Below are 15,020 nucleotides of genomic sequence, written 5' to 3' on the forward strand. Positions count from 1 at the left end.
ATCTTTGCTGTTATTGCTGGTGTGAGATGATATCTCATTGTTGTTTTGATTTGCATCTCTCTAATGGCTAGTGATTGTGAACTTTTTTTATATGTTTGTTGGCTGCCTAGATCTGTCTGTTCATGTCCTGTGCCCATTTTTTAATTGGGTTATTTGTCTTTTTCTTATAAAGGTGTTATAGTTTCCTATATATATTAGAAGTGAGTCCCTTGTCTGATGTGTCATTGAAAAATATTTTTTCCCATTCTGTGGATAACCTTTTTACTCTTTTGGTGAAGTCTTTTGATGCACATGAATGTTTAATTTTTAGTATATCCCAATCATCTATTTTGTCTACTTTTGATTGTGTAGTTTTCAAAATGTTTGGTAGTCTGTGTATTCCCTGAATTAGTGCCCTCATATTTGTCCCTAGTTTTTCATTGATGGCCTTCATAATTCTGGGATTCACATTTAGGTCTTTAATCTCTATTGAGTTGGTTTTTGTATAAGGCATGAGGTGGAGGTCTTGTTTCAATCTTTTGCATATCGTTTTCCAGTTCTGCCAGCACCATCTGTTGAGACTATCACCTCTCTATGCATTATATTTAGGTACTTTGTCAAACATCAGTTTGCTATATGTGAATGGTTTAATTTCTGGATTTTCAATTCTGTTCCATTGTTCAATGTAACTTTCATTGTACCAGTATCAAGCTGTTTTGAACACTGTAGTTGTGTAATAAAATTTGAAGACGGGTAGTGAGAGGTTTCCAACTTTATTCTTCTGCTTAAGTGGTGCTTTGCTTATCCTGGGTCTCTTTCCTTTCCATATAAAATTTGTAATTGTTTTTTCCATCTCTGAAAAATGTCACTGGAATCTGGATTGGGATTGCATTATATGTTTAAACTGCTTTGGGCAGTATTGACATTTTCACAATGTTTAGTCTTCCTATCCAGGAGCATGGTACATTTTTCCATTTTTGTAGATTTCTTTGGGTGGCTATTGTAAATGGTATTGCTTTCCTAATGTTCTTTTCAGTGCTGTAATTTTTGGTATAGAGGAATCCAACTGATTTTTGTATATTGATCTTATTTCCTGCCACTTTGCTCAATCTTCTAATGAGGTCTAGTAGCTTTTTTACTGAGTCTTTGGGGTTTTCTATGTATAGGATCAGATCATCTGCAAATAGAGATTTACTTCCTCTTTGCCAGTTTGGAGACCATTAATGTCCCTGCCTTGCCATATACCTCTTGCTAAGATTTACAACACAATATTGAATAGGAGTGGTGACAGAGGGCATCCTTCTCTGGTTCCTGTTTGCAGAGGGAAGGCTTTCAGTTTCTCTCAATTAAGAGTGATGTAGGCTGTTGGTTTTGTATATATGCTCTTAATTATGTTGAGGAATTTCCCTTCAGTTCCTACTTTGTTGAGTGTTTTTATCAGGAATGGATGTTGAATTTTGTCAAATGCCTTTTCTGCATCAATTGATATGATCATGTGATTATTTTCTTTTTTCTTATTTATATGGTAGATTACATTGATTGTTTTTCTAATGTTGAACTATCCTTGCATCCCTGATGTCAATCCCACTTGATCATGACATATTATCTTCTTGATGTGCTGTTGGATTCTGTTGGCTAGAATTTTGTTGAGAATTTTTGCATCTGTGATCATGAGGGATATTGGTCTATAGTTTTCATTTTTAGTGATGTCCTTCCCTAGTATTGGTATGAGGGTTATGCTTGCTTTAAGGGGGAGCATAAAATAGCAAAACAGCAACAGCAAAAACAAAAACAAGAAAAACAACAACAACAACAAAAAACTAGACTAGAAACTGTAGTCTAAAATTGTAGAAAATGGAGAGGAGGGAGAGAAAAAAAAAAATCTGTAGCCTAATATGAGTATGACTTTAATATCCTCTTTGAGCTTCTTGCCTTCAATGCTGTCTGATAGATTTCAAGATGCCGCTGTTGGTTGTTATGCTATACCTCAGGATTTAATTTAATTTTCAGCCTGTTTTGTTTTAAAACTCTCTTTCCCTCTCCAAACTCCTTGTTCTGGCTTTTTCCATATTTAAAAACAAAACAAAATGAAAAACAGTTCAGGATCAGCTCGTGGTCTTAGAATATCTGTGTGCATGCGTGGCAGAAGAACCCACCAGTGGTGAGGTTGGGGGGTGTCCACTCACTCAGGCACCTCCTCTAGTTACCAGAATGGAGGTTCCGCAAACAGTGGGAGGCCAATGAACAGATACCAAAAAAAGAAAATGAGAACGAAGCTAAACCAACAAAGTCTATTGTCCACCTTTACTCTGAGGTTCCCGTGGCGTTTTTCTGAGGTGTGCCTGCTCCCCTGCTTGGTCTCGCCCAAGCTGTCGTCTCTGGACCTCGGAGCCCAGCAGATTCAAAAGTACGATTTCTTACTTCCACTTCAAGTTCCACTAGCTATAAGCCTTCATATTAAAAAAAAAATATTCCTTCCTATGTGGTTCCAAGTTTTGGAGCTCTACCCTGAATCTGCTTTGCCTGGTATTCTGTGGTATTGCTGACGGTAAACCTCACTGCCCCTCTACCCTAACCACCATCAAGCCCCACCTCTTGAAATATTCTTTTAACCATTTATGCAACACCATTCCTCTTCAGTATGTCATTCCAGCATGGTAAACTATATGATTATCGGACTCAAACTGGCCAATACCAAACCTTTTCATTTTTGACAGTTTCCAGTTTTTCTAGATTAATTCTTCATACAGTCCTTGTTCTAGTTATTAATGCATGTTTTCAGCTGTTTCTCCACATTGTGTATGATGCCCTAGTAGCAAATAGAGGTCCCAGAAGCTTTTACTCCATTTGTGTCATCTAGGTCAACATTACTTTCAGGAGACAGCTCTTCCCCAGTCATATTTGGAGTGTCTTCCAACCTGAGGTACTCATCTTATGACACTTTATCTGACAATATTCATCTGCTAGTCATAATTTTTCCATGTTCTGAAAGTGTATCTGACAAAGTTTTGCTGCTATTCATAAGGTTTTCTGTCGCTAACCATTCAAAAGTAGTTTGCCTCTAGTCTGTGTTGGTTTGAAAGGGAGGGATAAGTGATACGGGCACTAGAAGGTAGACACACATTGACAGGACAGGCAATATACAACTGGAGGGAGGTTGGCAGAAGAAAGATGGGGGTGGGAGACACAGGGAGAAATTTAGTGGTTGAAGTAAATAGAGATACATGCTGTTAGCTACTGTTGGTGTAGGGAGAGGATTCCAACCATATAATGAAGGAAAGTATATGATTTTTTGATATAAAACTGATGATCTGCTCTGTAAACCTTCACTCAGTTTACAATAAAAAGTTGTTTGTTTGTTTAAAGTAATTTGCCTCTAGGAAGTAGATGCTTCCTAGTCTGCCTTAGTGTTGAAGCTCTGCTGAAACCTCTTCCCCCATGGGTGACCTGGTGGTATTTAAATACTAGTGTCATAGCTTCAAGCATCATAGCAACACATAAATCACCGCAGGACAACAAACTGATAGATGAGTGGTGGCACAAGACTGTAGATATTTAAGTTCTCTTAAGTTTGTTGTTGTTGTTGTTAAGTGCCTTCGTGTAGGTTCCAACCCAGAGTGACCTTGTATAGGATTTTCAAGGAATGGTGGTGAGCATGAACTGCTGACATTTCGTTTCAAACAGACTTTGCAGTCCAGCACATTAACCCGCAGTGCCACACCAGGATTAATCTGTTTTCTAACGTAAGCTTCCTAGAGCTACTTAAAAGAAATTTTTTGATATGTCCATATATATACATATATATGAGATGGATTGGCCAAGTGGCAGTATCGATGGACTCAAGTTTGGCAACAGTAGTGAGGTTGGCCCAGGATTGGGCAGTGTTTTGTTATGCTGTTCATAAAGTCGCTATGGGTCGGTACCAACTCGATGGCACCTAACAACAACAACTTACATTTGTCTTCAGGCGTGCTGTTCAAACATTCATCCTGACATTATTTTGATAACTTTTTTTTGACGAACATTTCTTCATAAAGCACATTCTTGTCCTGTTATTTGTTTACTGTAGTTTTACAATTGATTTGGCACTACCCATTCCACTCACAGCACTGTCTACTCATGCTTGTTGTTGTTGTTGTTGAGTGCCATCGAGTCGGGTCCGACCCATAGCGACCCTGTATAGGGTTTCCGAGGGTGTAAATCTTTACGGGAGTAGAAAGCCTCATCTTTCTCCCGCGGAGCAGCTGGTAGTTTCGAACCGCTGACCTTAAGGTTAGTAGTCCGATTCGTAACCACTACGCTACCAGAGCTCATGCTAGGTTTGATAAATCATTGCAGTGGCCACACTGGACTCAGACACCATACTGACAGTTAGGGGGTTTATTAAGGGAAGTAACAGGTTACAATACAGATCAGAAAATACTCAGGGCAGAGTTTTTCCAGACAGCTGCCGATAAGTGCCTACTTGGCCCTATGTCTCATCCTGAAGGCATTCAGCTCTAGTTCCTTGGGTCAACAAATCTAGCTCCCCTGCTGAATTGCCTGGTGATATTCCACTATACAAGCAAGCCAACTGCCAAAAGTCAGTCAACTTCACTTGCTCTTTGGGTTATGAATCCCACCATTGTGTCATGTATGTGCTCTGCCGTTTGATTCTTGTGCTGCTTCTCCACTGCCAATCTTCCATTGTCACAGCCCTCTGGCCCTGGGTCTAGGAAGTTCAGTGCACAAGGATCTTGAGGCCCAAAAAACATTTTCCTTTCTTGGCTCGTCTTTGACCATAGTGAGATCCTCCCTCCTACTTCTGAGATGGTTCATTTTATGCCCATGATAGAGTTTCCAATTTTTACAATTACAATGAAGTCTGCTAGCATCAACAGCTGAATCATGTCATCTAATTACTAACTTCTCCCACCTTCTCTTACCCAGGTCCAGAAGGGCAGAAACGTTGTTTGATGGGATTTACAGATTATAGTTAGAAGAGGAAGTAGGTTATTCACTACACCACACATTTCCAAGTTATAAAGCTCTAAATCATGTGGCACTATGGTTAATGTGCTGGACTTCAAGGTCAGTTTGAACCCCAAGGTCTGTGGTTCAAACTCATCAGCTGCTCCTTGAAATCCTTATACAAGGTCCCTGTGAGTTGAAACTAACTCAGTGGCACTTAACAACAATTCTTAGTAAAACATAAAGGAGGGCTTAGGACAAGCTAAAGTTAAATTCAGATCATGGAACTTTGATTCCAGTTTACTTCAATCATTTCCAGTTGTGCCAGCACCTCAGTTTTAGAATACCCTTATACATAAGGAAGTGGACTGTTCTCTGCTGGATATCAAACACAATTATGAGGAACAAACTTAAAATTTAATATGAGGAATGGAAACAGCAAAAAATTCTCTTATGTATGACTTCTTCTTGTAATTAACTATGGCTTACTCTGTTAAGGAATCCTTGGGTGCTGTAGTAATATAGTTGACTGCTAATTGAAAGATGCCTTGAATTAAAAAAAAAAAAAAAAAAAAGGCTTGGATATCTACTTCTGAAAAATCAGCCATTGAAACCCTATGGAACACAGTCATACTCTGAAACCCATGGGGTAGGAATCACCTCAATTGTAACTGGCTACTTGTTGTTGTTAAGTGCCGTTGAGTCGGTTCCAAACCATAGCGACCCGGTATAGGGTTTCCGAGGAGTGACTGGTGAGCTTGAACTGCCAACCTTGCAGTTCAAATGGCTTTGCAGTCTGGTGCATTAACCCACAGCGCCACACCAGGACTCCATAACTGGCTACTAGTAGTTCTTTAAAATTAATATGTTTACAGCAGAAGTGAATGCTGAAGACACCAAATAAAAATTGGCTTTAATGTTTAAATCTGTGAGTCATAGAAACCCATTTACAGATTACCAAATGGTTGCTAGTATCTTGATTTTCTTCTTAAAGCAAGGTTGGTGTGTTTTCTTGGTGATTTGTATAACATGATAAAGTGAATATCTTTATGGTTTGTGTTATTTGTCCCAAAATCAGTTAGTTATATCTAAATAATGTTGTATTGGGAAAAGGTTTTTTTTTTTTTTTTTTAAAATTAAAAGTAGCTAGTATATAGGCTCAGAAAAAAGAAACCAGAGGCTTAGCATTTTAGAAATATTATTGCAAAGCAAATCTGGCATTGATTTCAAACCAGTGCGATCTGGGCTTTGCTGTAGTTAATTATGCTTATGTATTTCTTGTCAATAGAGTAGAACACAGATCATCTGAAAAACGAAATGCTTTTACTGCGTGTATTGTGAAAGATGCTGACGTTTATCCTTCTTCATCAATCTTACCTCCTTGCCAGTATCCTACGTGCTGCCCAGGGAGAGAATGCCATTAACTACTGTAATAGAAGTACTCATTTAATTTAGTCACTACTTCCTGCTAATTTTTATGAGTGGTGGAGGAACCATTTTAAAAGGACCTGTTGTTTTGACAAATGTTCGGTGCCTTGTTGTGAGGGATATTTTGAATTATTTTCCCATCTCTAATCTTTTTTTTTTTTTCCTGTTTTCTAGTTAGAAATGCATTCTACTAGGAACATTTGTATTTAAATCTTTATTGTGGGTTGCTTTGTAGAAAGAATATGGGCAAATGAACACAGTTTTTATTTCTATACTTATTTTACAAGGTATTTTGGCTGTTTTCCTAGAGTTTATAGTCAATGCACTTTAACATTACCTTGCTAAGCAGATATAAAACTTTCCTGGTATGTTTCTTTGGATTATCAGATTGTTCCCCCCCCCCCCAAAAAAAAAGATATCCATTTATAAATATATGCATCTTTGAGTAATCAAATGATCTAGCAAAGAAGATAAGGATTCTAATCAGCTTTCTTACTGTGCTTGTGCCATGCACTGATTCACTCTTTTATGAATACATTTCTCTTGGAGCATGAATAATTATGAAACTTTTCTTTTTCTATCTTGGTAGGAACTGGGAAGTAACAACCCTCCACAGAGAAACTGGAAGGGGATTGCTATTGCCCTGCTGGTGATTTTAGTTGTGTGCTCACTCATCACTATGTCAGTCATCCTCTTAACCCCAGGTAATGTCTTTATTCCTCTTTTATAACACTATTTTGGATAATGATTTCACATTTAAATATTTAAATGCCTTAAGAGGGCAGCCAGTATGTGGTATCTTAAGGCACATTAGCATTGGTTGGGATATTTTTTTAAAAATGCATAAGCAGATAGTTTGTAAATGGCACAGTAATTCTGTTGTTCGAATATTATGCAGAGTATTTTTAGGAATTAAAAAAAAAAAATCTCTAAATTGTGATTCTGAAAGAAATCTTTAGTCTGCATTGCTACACTGAAACTTCTTATGTTTGAGAATGTGATAGGTAGAGGAGACATTTGACTTTTATTCTAGGTTAAAGGTGAGAAAGTGAAATATAGACGTTCACATCTTCTAAGAAAAAGAGTTTTATTTTCCTTGCAATACAGATTTCTGTGTTTCATGGAATTATTGTGAGCCATCACACTATCCGCAGCACATAATTGCAACAACAACAACAACCAGGCTACTGCTCTGAGCCTTTATGAATCCACCTTTAAGTTAAACAACCAAATCCAAACCCCACTGCCGTTGAGCCAGTTGAAACCTGATTTTTGGTGCTGTGCATTTTTGTAGGAGAAGAAATCCTCATCTTTCTCCATAGAGTGGCTGCTCAATTTGGGGTTAGTTGTCCAGTGTTTACCTCTAGTACTATAATGGTTCCTTTTATGTCAAACAGTAGCTTAGTAAATAGCTTATTGTTGTTGTCAAGTGCCATTTAATCAGTTCTGACTCATAGCAATCCTGTATAAGGTTTTCAAGAAGCGGTTGGTTGATATGAACCACCAACATTGTGGTTAGCAGTCCAGTGCTTATCCTACAATGCCACATGTTTCTTGGGCTTTAGGCTCTTTTGAAGAATTATCTGTGTAGTCATTTTGAGAAACAGTAACTTCAAGTTCAGACTAGAAGTTTTAGGATAAATTAGTCATTTGAATTGTTCATCAAGAATATACTGTATGAAATCCTTCATGAGCACAATTTAAATTTCTTAAATTTTATTTAAATCAGTTCTGTTCCAGCAGTTTCTCCTTGGCAATAATGATAAGATGGGGTATAAGAATTTCAGGAAGTTATTTTCTGACTGGAACATTTTTGACATCCAGTCAAACTGTTACCCTGATTTGAGTATCATTTATTACATAAACTTCATTCAATTTCTGATATTGGCTTAATATAATTTTCACTTTTAACACGGTAATATCAGTGGAAAGGGAGCGTTTCGGGGAAGAAGAACAAATCTATAGAGAGTAATCATAGTCTCTTAAAGTTGACATCTCTTTCTTCTTTGTATTTCTTTGCCAGCACATTTTCATTCCTTATTTCTCTCCTGATTAAGGAACCTCTCTCTCCAAATTGCCTTGGCAATAATCTTTGAACTCTACTCTTTAGATATATTGTAGCAACAAACTACTAAATCCTTAAAATTAGGTTGTTATTGCTGCTGTTAAGAGCCGTCAAATCTGTTCTAATTCAGATAATACCCAGTTGACCTGGTTTCAATGACTGGATGATCACAGCTCAACTAGAAGAAGAAAGAAGAGGAAAAAAAGAGTAATCTGATACAATTTGATGAACTTGACCTACACCTATGGCTGCAGTAGCTCAAAAGAGGGAACAAATCTTTACAGCAAGGATCATTCCCACCCCCTCCATACACAGAGTAGACAGGGATGTACAACTTGGACATTGGCTACCCAAAGTGGGGGGCTACAAATGCAAGAAGTGACTGGCTTACGAGCTTTCAAGAGGGAACCTAGATCCAGAGGACATGGAGCATGGTAGACTCTCCACTGAGTAGTATCCAGTCTGCCTAGGTGGGGGTGGTGGGGGGTGATGAAAGGAAATGCTGATAGGTCTCTTGTGATACAATAGTGAATAATTATTATGAGGACTGATTGTGAGGGTTGGAACTGTAAAGGTAGACATTTTGTAGCAAGGAAAGGAGTGATTAACTTTGCAGCCTAGGAGCTGAGGTCCCTGGGACCATGAAAGGAGAAGAGCAGAGAGGGGGACCCTACCCAGAGAAGCAGTGATGCCAGAGATAGAGGCAGAGATGATGACATGGAGAGATGGAGTGGCAGGGGATTTTAGACCCAGAGAGGGAGAGGGGCTGTGTGCTGACAACTGGGGGGGGGCAGACTTGTAGGGTGTACCCTTTGGTTCATTGATGATGCATGGAGGGGATTGTAACCATGACAATGAAACAATATACGATAGAATGAATGTAAAACTAATGTTCTCCCATGTAAACTATCACATAATTCACAATAAAACATTAAAAAAAAAAAAAAAATCTCCTGGCAAAACAAAAATCCCTTGCCTAGAAAGTGCTGTTGCGAAGTGCCTACGAGTCGGTTCTGAATCAGAGCAGCCCTATAAAGGATTTCTGAAGAGCAACTAGTGGGTTTGAATTGTGGACCTCGTAGTCTGCTGTCCAGTGCTGATTCTACAGCATCACATCAGAATGGTACCTAGAAGGTTCTGTCCATTAGTTTGTTTTCTTGGTTGACTATCATCTTTGAAAACTAGACCAACAGCCAAGAATTTTCTTTCGTTCTCTGCAGCCTGAAGTCTTAGTTCTGACCCAGGCACAGGATCAATGTTTGCTGAATTGTATCAAAATCAGCCAACAGATCTCTGAAGAGACGGAACTCAGATAAGCTTTGAAAGAATAAGGTGGTTTGAGGCAGGGTCAACTCCAGGAATGATGTACTACAGGAGTCCCAGCAGATCGGCAGCAAGGGAAGTAAAGGGTCTTAAGCTTCTCCACTGCATAGCTTTGCCTTTAGCCAGCCCTGTCTTAGAGCTCTGTAGTTCAAGGACATTGGAAATTCTTCTGTTGAACTCTGATTTCAAAGTTAACTCTGTTCACACAGACACCACATGCAAAGTGGAAGTGAGATGAAGGAAAACCGAGACACTTCTTCAAAGCTGGTTTGGTGTCCCCCACTTGTATTGGTGACCTGATTCTGAGAACTGAAGAATCTCCAAGGCAACGTCAGTAGCTTTAAAGTTTGAGTGGGATCCCACAATATGACTCCATAGTCTCAGAGAGAAACAGAAAGCACAGCCAGGAAAGCTCAGGCACAGATTGGCAGAAGGACTTTGACAAAACACATTGCTACAGTGTCATCTGGTTAGTCACCATAACACATGGACTTATGTCAAGTAAGTGAAAAAAAAAAAAATAAATAAATAAATCTGTTGTAACTCAAACCTTATACACTGTATAGGGTGTATAAGGTTTCCAAGGAGTTACTGGTGGGTTTGAATTACCAAACTTATAGTTTATAGTCCAGTGCTGATCCTACAGTGCCACACCAGGAGTTATAAAATAAGGTTGTTGATAAATGCTGTTGAGTCAGTTCCAACTCATAGTGACCCAGTATAGAGCAAATGGTAATCCTGAACCACTAACATTGCAGTTCAGTCCCATCTTGCAGTCCGAAGACTGGCTGGTGAACTTGAACCTTGATGTTGCAATTCAAATGACCTAAGTGACCTTATGGTAGCGTAGTGGTTACGAATCAGGCTGCGAACCTTAAGGCCAGCAGTTCAAAACTACCAGCTGTTACGCGGGAGAAAGATAAAGCTTTCTGCTCCTGTAAAGATTTACTGCCTCGGAAACCCTGTATAGGGTCGCTATGGGTCGGAACCCACTCGAAGGCACTTAACAACAACAACAACAAATGGCCTTATGGTCCAGTGCACCACGCCAGGACTTAGTAGTGTTTATTCAGAGTCCTGCATATTGGACTGCTAATGATAAGTGTGGCAGTTCAAACTCACCAGCCCTCCTCAGAAACCTTTATACAGACTCAGTGTGAGTTGGAATTGATGCAAAGGCACTTTGCAACAACAAGGTTTATTCAGGAAAGAAAAAAAGAATGCCGGGAGACACCAGTACGTGTGAGTGAGAACTGATGGTTACAGTGAGATGTTTTACAAAGAACAGAGGTAGTCCATAGAACACAGGCATAATAGTAGCAATCATTTGATTGATTAATCTTTTATTGATGCCACCAGAAGGAAGGGTTGGCTCTGACTCAAAGTTACATGACATTATGTACAACAGAATGTAAAAAAAGCGCCTGGCCCTGCCTCAACCTCACAATCGTCATTGTACTTGAATCCATGGCTGCCGTCCCTGTTCCAATCCATCTCACTGTAGGTCTTCACTTTACAAAAGATGATGCCCTCCTCCAGGGCCTGGTCTCTTCTGATAATATGTCCGAAATATGAAAGACGATGTCTGGCCAACCTTTTTCCTAAGGAGCATTCTGGCTAGATGTCTAACAACACAGATTAGCTTGTTCTTTTGGTAATCCGTGGTACTTTTAATATTCTTCTCCAACACCAAAAGTCAAATGCATGAATTCTTCTGTGGTCTTCCTTATTCATCTTACAACTTTCACATTCACTTGAGGCTACTTAAAATACCATGAATTGAGTTAGGTGCATGTTAGCCCTCAAAGTGGCATCTTTGCTTTTGAACACTTTTTTTTTTATGAAATAGATTTGCAAAATGCAACATGTCATTTGATTTTTTTGACTGGTACTTCCATGAGTGTTGACAGTTGATCCAAGCAAAATGGAGTCTTTGACAACTTCAGCCTTTTATCTGTTGATCATGATGCTATTTCCTTATTTATGTATGCTTACTCATCACTGTATTAGGAGGGGTTAGGAGGTAGGGAATGGGCTTCTATTGGATAATGGAGAGCAGAGAGAGACCTATAGAAATTGATTTCATGGACTAATTGCAGAGATTTTCAATCATATGCATGTATCCTTCAGGTTGTCATTAGGTGCCATTAAGTTGGTTCTGACTCATAATGACCCTAAGCCCAACAGAACTTGGATCCTGTGCCATTTTCACAGTTGTTATGCTTGAACCCTTTGTTGCTGCCACTGTGCCAATTCTTCTTGTTGCAGTTTTCCTCTTTTCATTGACCCTCCACTTTTCCAAGCATCATGTCTTTAAGGGTGACAAAAATATTACGAGTTGACATTAAATAGATTTAACCAGACATCTAAGGCATTTGTGATAACCATTTGATAGCAGGACCTCAATTACCAGAGACAGCTTGTTAAAACAAAATTCTTTGAAGTTGTCTGGGAAACTTCAGGTAAGGCTGACTTCAGGACACTTTCAAACCAAGATGACATTGCTGTTATAAAGCGTCATTTCTTAGGCCACGTTTACATGCGAAGAGTCTCACTACACCTGTGTCAAGATTTCCCTCCCTAGATTGTATTTCTTTCTCTTCCTGACTTGATCACAGAGAGAAACACTTTTCCAATTCCCATTGCTACTAACAATTAAGGAATAACTAAAATTACATGCAAACATTTTACAAGACCAGTTTAATTTAATAATTTACTCCTGATCAAAAGGCTTAATGAATTTCTGTTTTTCATTGCCCTGCTTTTGATCATGGATTGTTTTGAATATCCTTTGATCAATTCAAGAAGTAAGTGTGCTGCATGGACTTAATTTTAAATTATCATTTGGTATGCGGCTTCTTGATAGATGCCTCAACTAGCAAGCAGTTAATTTCTACCTTGCTATAAGGTTCTCATCTTCATGGCAATCTGATCTCAAGTAACCTACAAAGGAGGAACTCATCTTCAACATGTTTCTGACCATTAGGCCACTTGGTTTGTTTGCTTTTCACATGCTGGTATGGTGCTGTGGGATAAAGCACTGGACCTCAAGGTCTGTTAGAACCAAAAGGTCATTGGTTCAAACTCATCAGCCACTCCTTGGAAATCCTGTTCAGAGTCGCTGTTAAGTCGGAATCAACTTGACAGCACTTAACAAAAACAACTATTGTAAAATTCTTAAGATGTTTAGGAGGATACTTAGTGGCTCAGAGAGCCTAGTAATGTTATCTTCCAGTTCCTTAGGGATGGTTATTATTTCCACATCAGCTTGGGCATCACATTATTTTTCTGAGTCAAGACATTAGCGGTTCCTTTCTTAAATGTTCAGTAGTGCCAATTACAATGTTTATTAGTGTTAAAATCATAATACCAGAGAACAGGATTGTCTCAAACCAGCCCCTATCCCGTTAGGTAGTCAGCTGAAAATGTTGGGAAAAGAAACACCAGAATCAATTCTTTGGTAATGTTCAATTGGGTGTATTCTTTTAGTTTTGTTTGTTTGTTTGTTTTGCTCAATTTCCCTAAAAGTATTTATCCAAGTACAACAAGAAGTATTTTTCAGTAGTGAATAAACCACCTTGTGACTTCTCCTGGAGATTCAGGGCACTGACAGCATCATCAGTTATTTGGTCCCTAGTGTCAGAGAGGTTTCTCATGGTAGGCTCCAAGTCAGCACCTTCTAGTTAAAGTTCAATGGACTTCACCAATTGAGAATTTTTCCCTTGGGAAGAATTTAGTGAAGGTTAACAGAACAGATCATCAGTTTTACATTCAACAAATCATATACTATGTTTCATTACAATGATTGCAATCCCCTCCATGTATCATCACTTACAGTATTACCACTATTCCCTTCAACTGTTACACTCCTCCCAGTATCTTCTGCTACCTTCAGTTTCCTCTGCCCAACTTTTCTGTTGTGTATTGTCTTCCCTGTCACCCAAGTTAACATGTGTTAACATGTTAACATGGCACTGTGTGTTAATGCACTGGGCTGCAAGGTCATTTGAACTGCAATGTTGGCAATCCAAGCTCACCAGCTGCTCCTCGGAAACCCTGTATAGGGTTGCTATGGGTGGAAACCTACTCCACAGCACTTAGCAACAAATGAGACTAAGGGAGTCCTGGTGTAGTGCTGTGGGTTAATAAGCTGGACTGCAAAGTCATTTGAACCACAAGGCTCGATGGCACCTGACAACAACAACAATAACCTGTTTAATGTGTTTGAGCTCTGTGTCAAATATCAGTAAGTGGATAGATTTACTTCTGAGTTTCCAGTTCTGTTCCATTCATCTATGTGCCTTCGTTGTATTGGTACCAGGCTATTTTGACTACTGTGGCTGTGTAATGAGTTTTGAGGATCTGGAAGTAAGAGACCTCTTACTTTGTTATTCTTTTTAAGTAAGTCTTTGCATATCCCAGGTCTCTTTCTTTTTCATATAAATTCAGTGAATAGTTTTCCATCTGTTTAAAGAATGATGTTGGTATCTGGATTGGAACTGCATAATATTTATAGATTGTTTTGGGTAATTTTGACATTTTCAAAATGATAAGTCTTCCTATCTATGAATATAGTATATTCTTCCATTTTTCTAGGTCACATTTGGTTCTTGTAGTAGTGTTTTGTAGGGTTTTTTTGTATAGGCCTTTTGTTTCTCTGGTTAGATTTATACATAAGTGGTGCTGTAGGTTCAGCACTGAACTGTGAACCACTAGGTCAGAAGTTCAAATCTACCAGCTACTCCTTGAAAACCCTATGTAGGGTTCGCTGTAAGTTGAAACTGACTCGATGGTGCTTAACACACACAACAAACACTTTTCATCTTTTTGGTAGGTATTGTAAATTGTGTTGCTTTCCTGATTTCCTTTTCATAGCTGTCTTTATTAATGTGTAGGAATCCAACTGATTTTTGTACGTTGTTTTTGTAGCATACCAGTTTGTTGAATTTTCCAATGAGTTCCAATAATTTTCTTGCTGAGTCTTTATATAGGATATCATCTGCAAATAAAGAGAGTTTTATTTCTTTTTTGCTTATTTGGATGCCTTTACTTTCCCTTTCTTGTCTTATAGATCTAAGACTTTTTTTTTTTTGTTTCTTAAATGTTTTATGGTGAATTATGTGATAGTTTACATGGGAGAACATTAATTTTACATACATTCTATCGTATATCGTCTCATTGCCATGGTTGCAATCCCCTCCATGCATCATCAACCGACCAAAGGGTATAACCTGCAATCCTTCCCCTGTACTCCCCAGGTCTTCAGCACACAGTC

At 38.7% G+C, this 15,020-nt stretch overlaps 1 protein-coding gene across 2 annotated transcripts in view; it reads left to right on the plus strand.

The window, feature by feature from the left end:
* The window catches only part of DPP10 (dipeptidyl-peptidase 10 (non-functional)), a 1,131,029-nt gene that overhangs the window by 252,304 nt on the left and 863,705 nt on the right, over positions 1-15,020 (plus strand). For both annotated transcript variants that reach the window (XM_006868717.1, XM_006868718.1), the window contains exon 2: positions 6,947-7,061. In XM_006868717.1, the coding sequence (XP_006868779.1) occupies positions 6,947-7,061 (115 nt within the window). The remainder of the gene's footprint in view (positions 1-6,946; positions 7,062-15,020) is intronic.

This window comes from Chrysochloris asiatica, unplaced genomic scaffold, assembly GCF_000296735.1.
Source record: "Chrysochloris asiatica unplaced genomic scaffold, ChrAsi1.0 scaffold00123, whole genome shotgun sequence".
Classification (NCBI taxonomy): Eukaryota; Metazoa; Chordata; class Mammalia; order Afrosoricida; family Chrysochloridae; genus Chrysochloris; species Chrysochloris asiatica.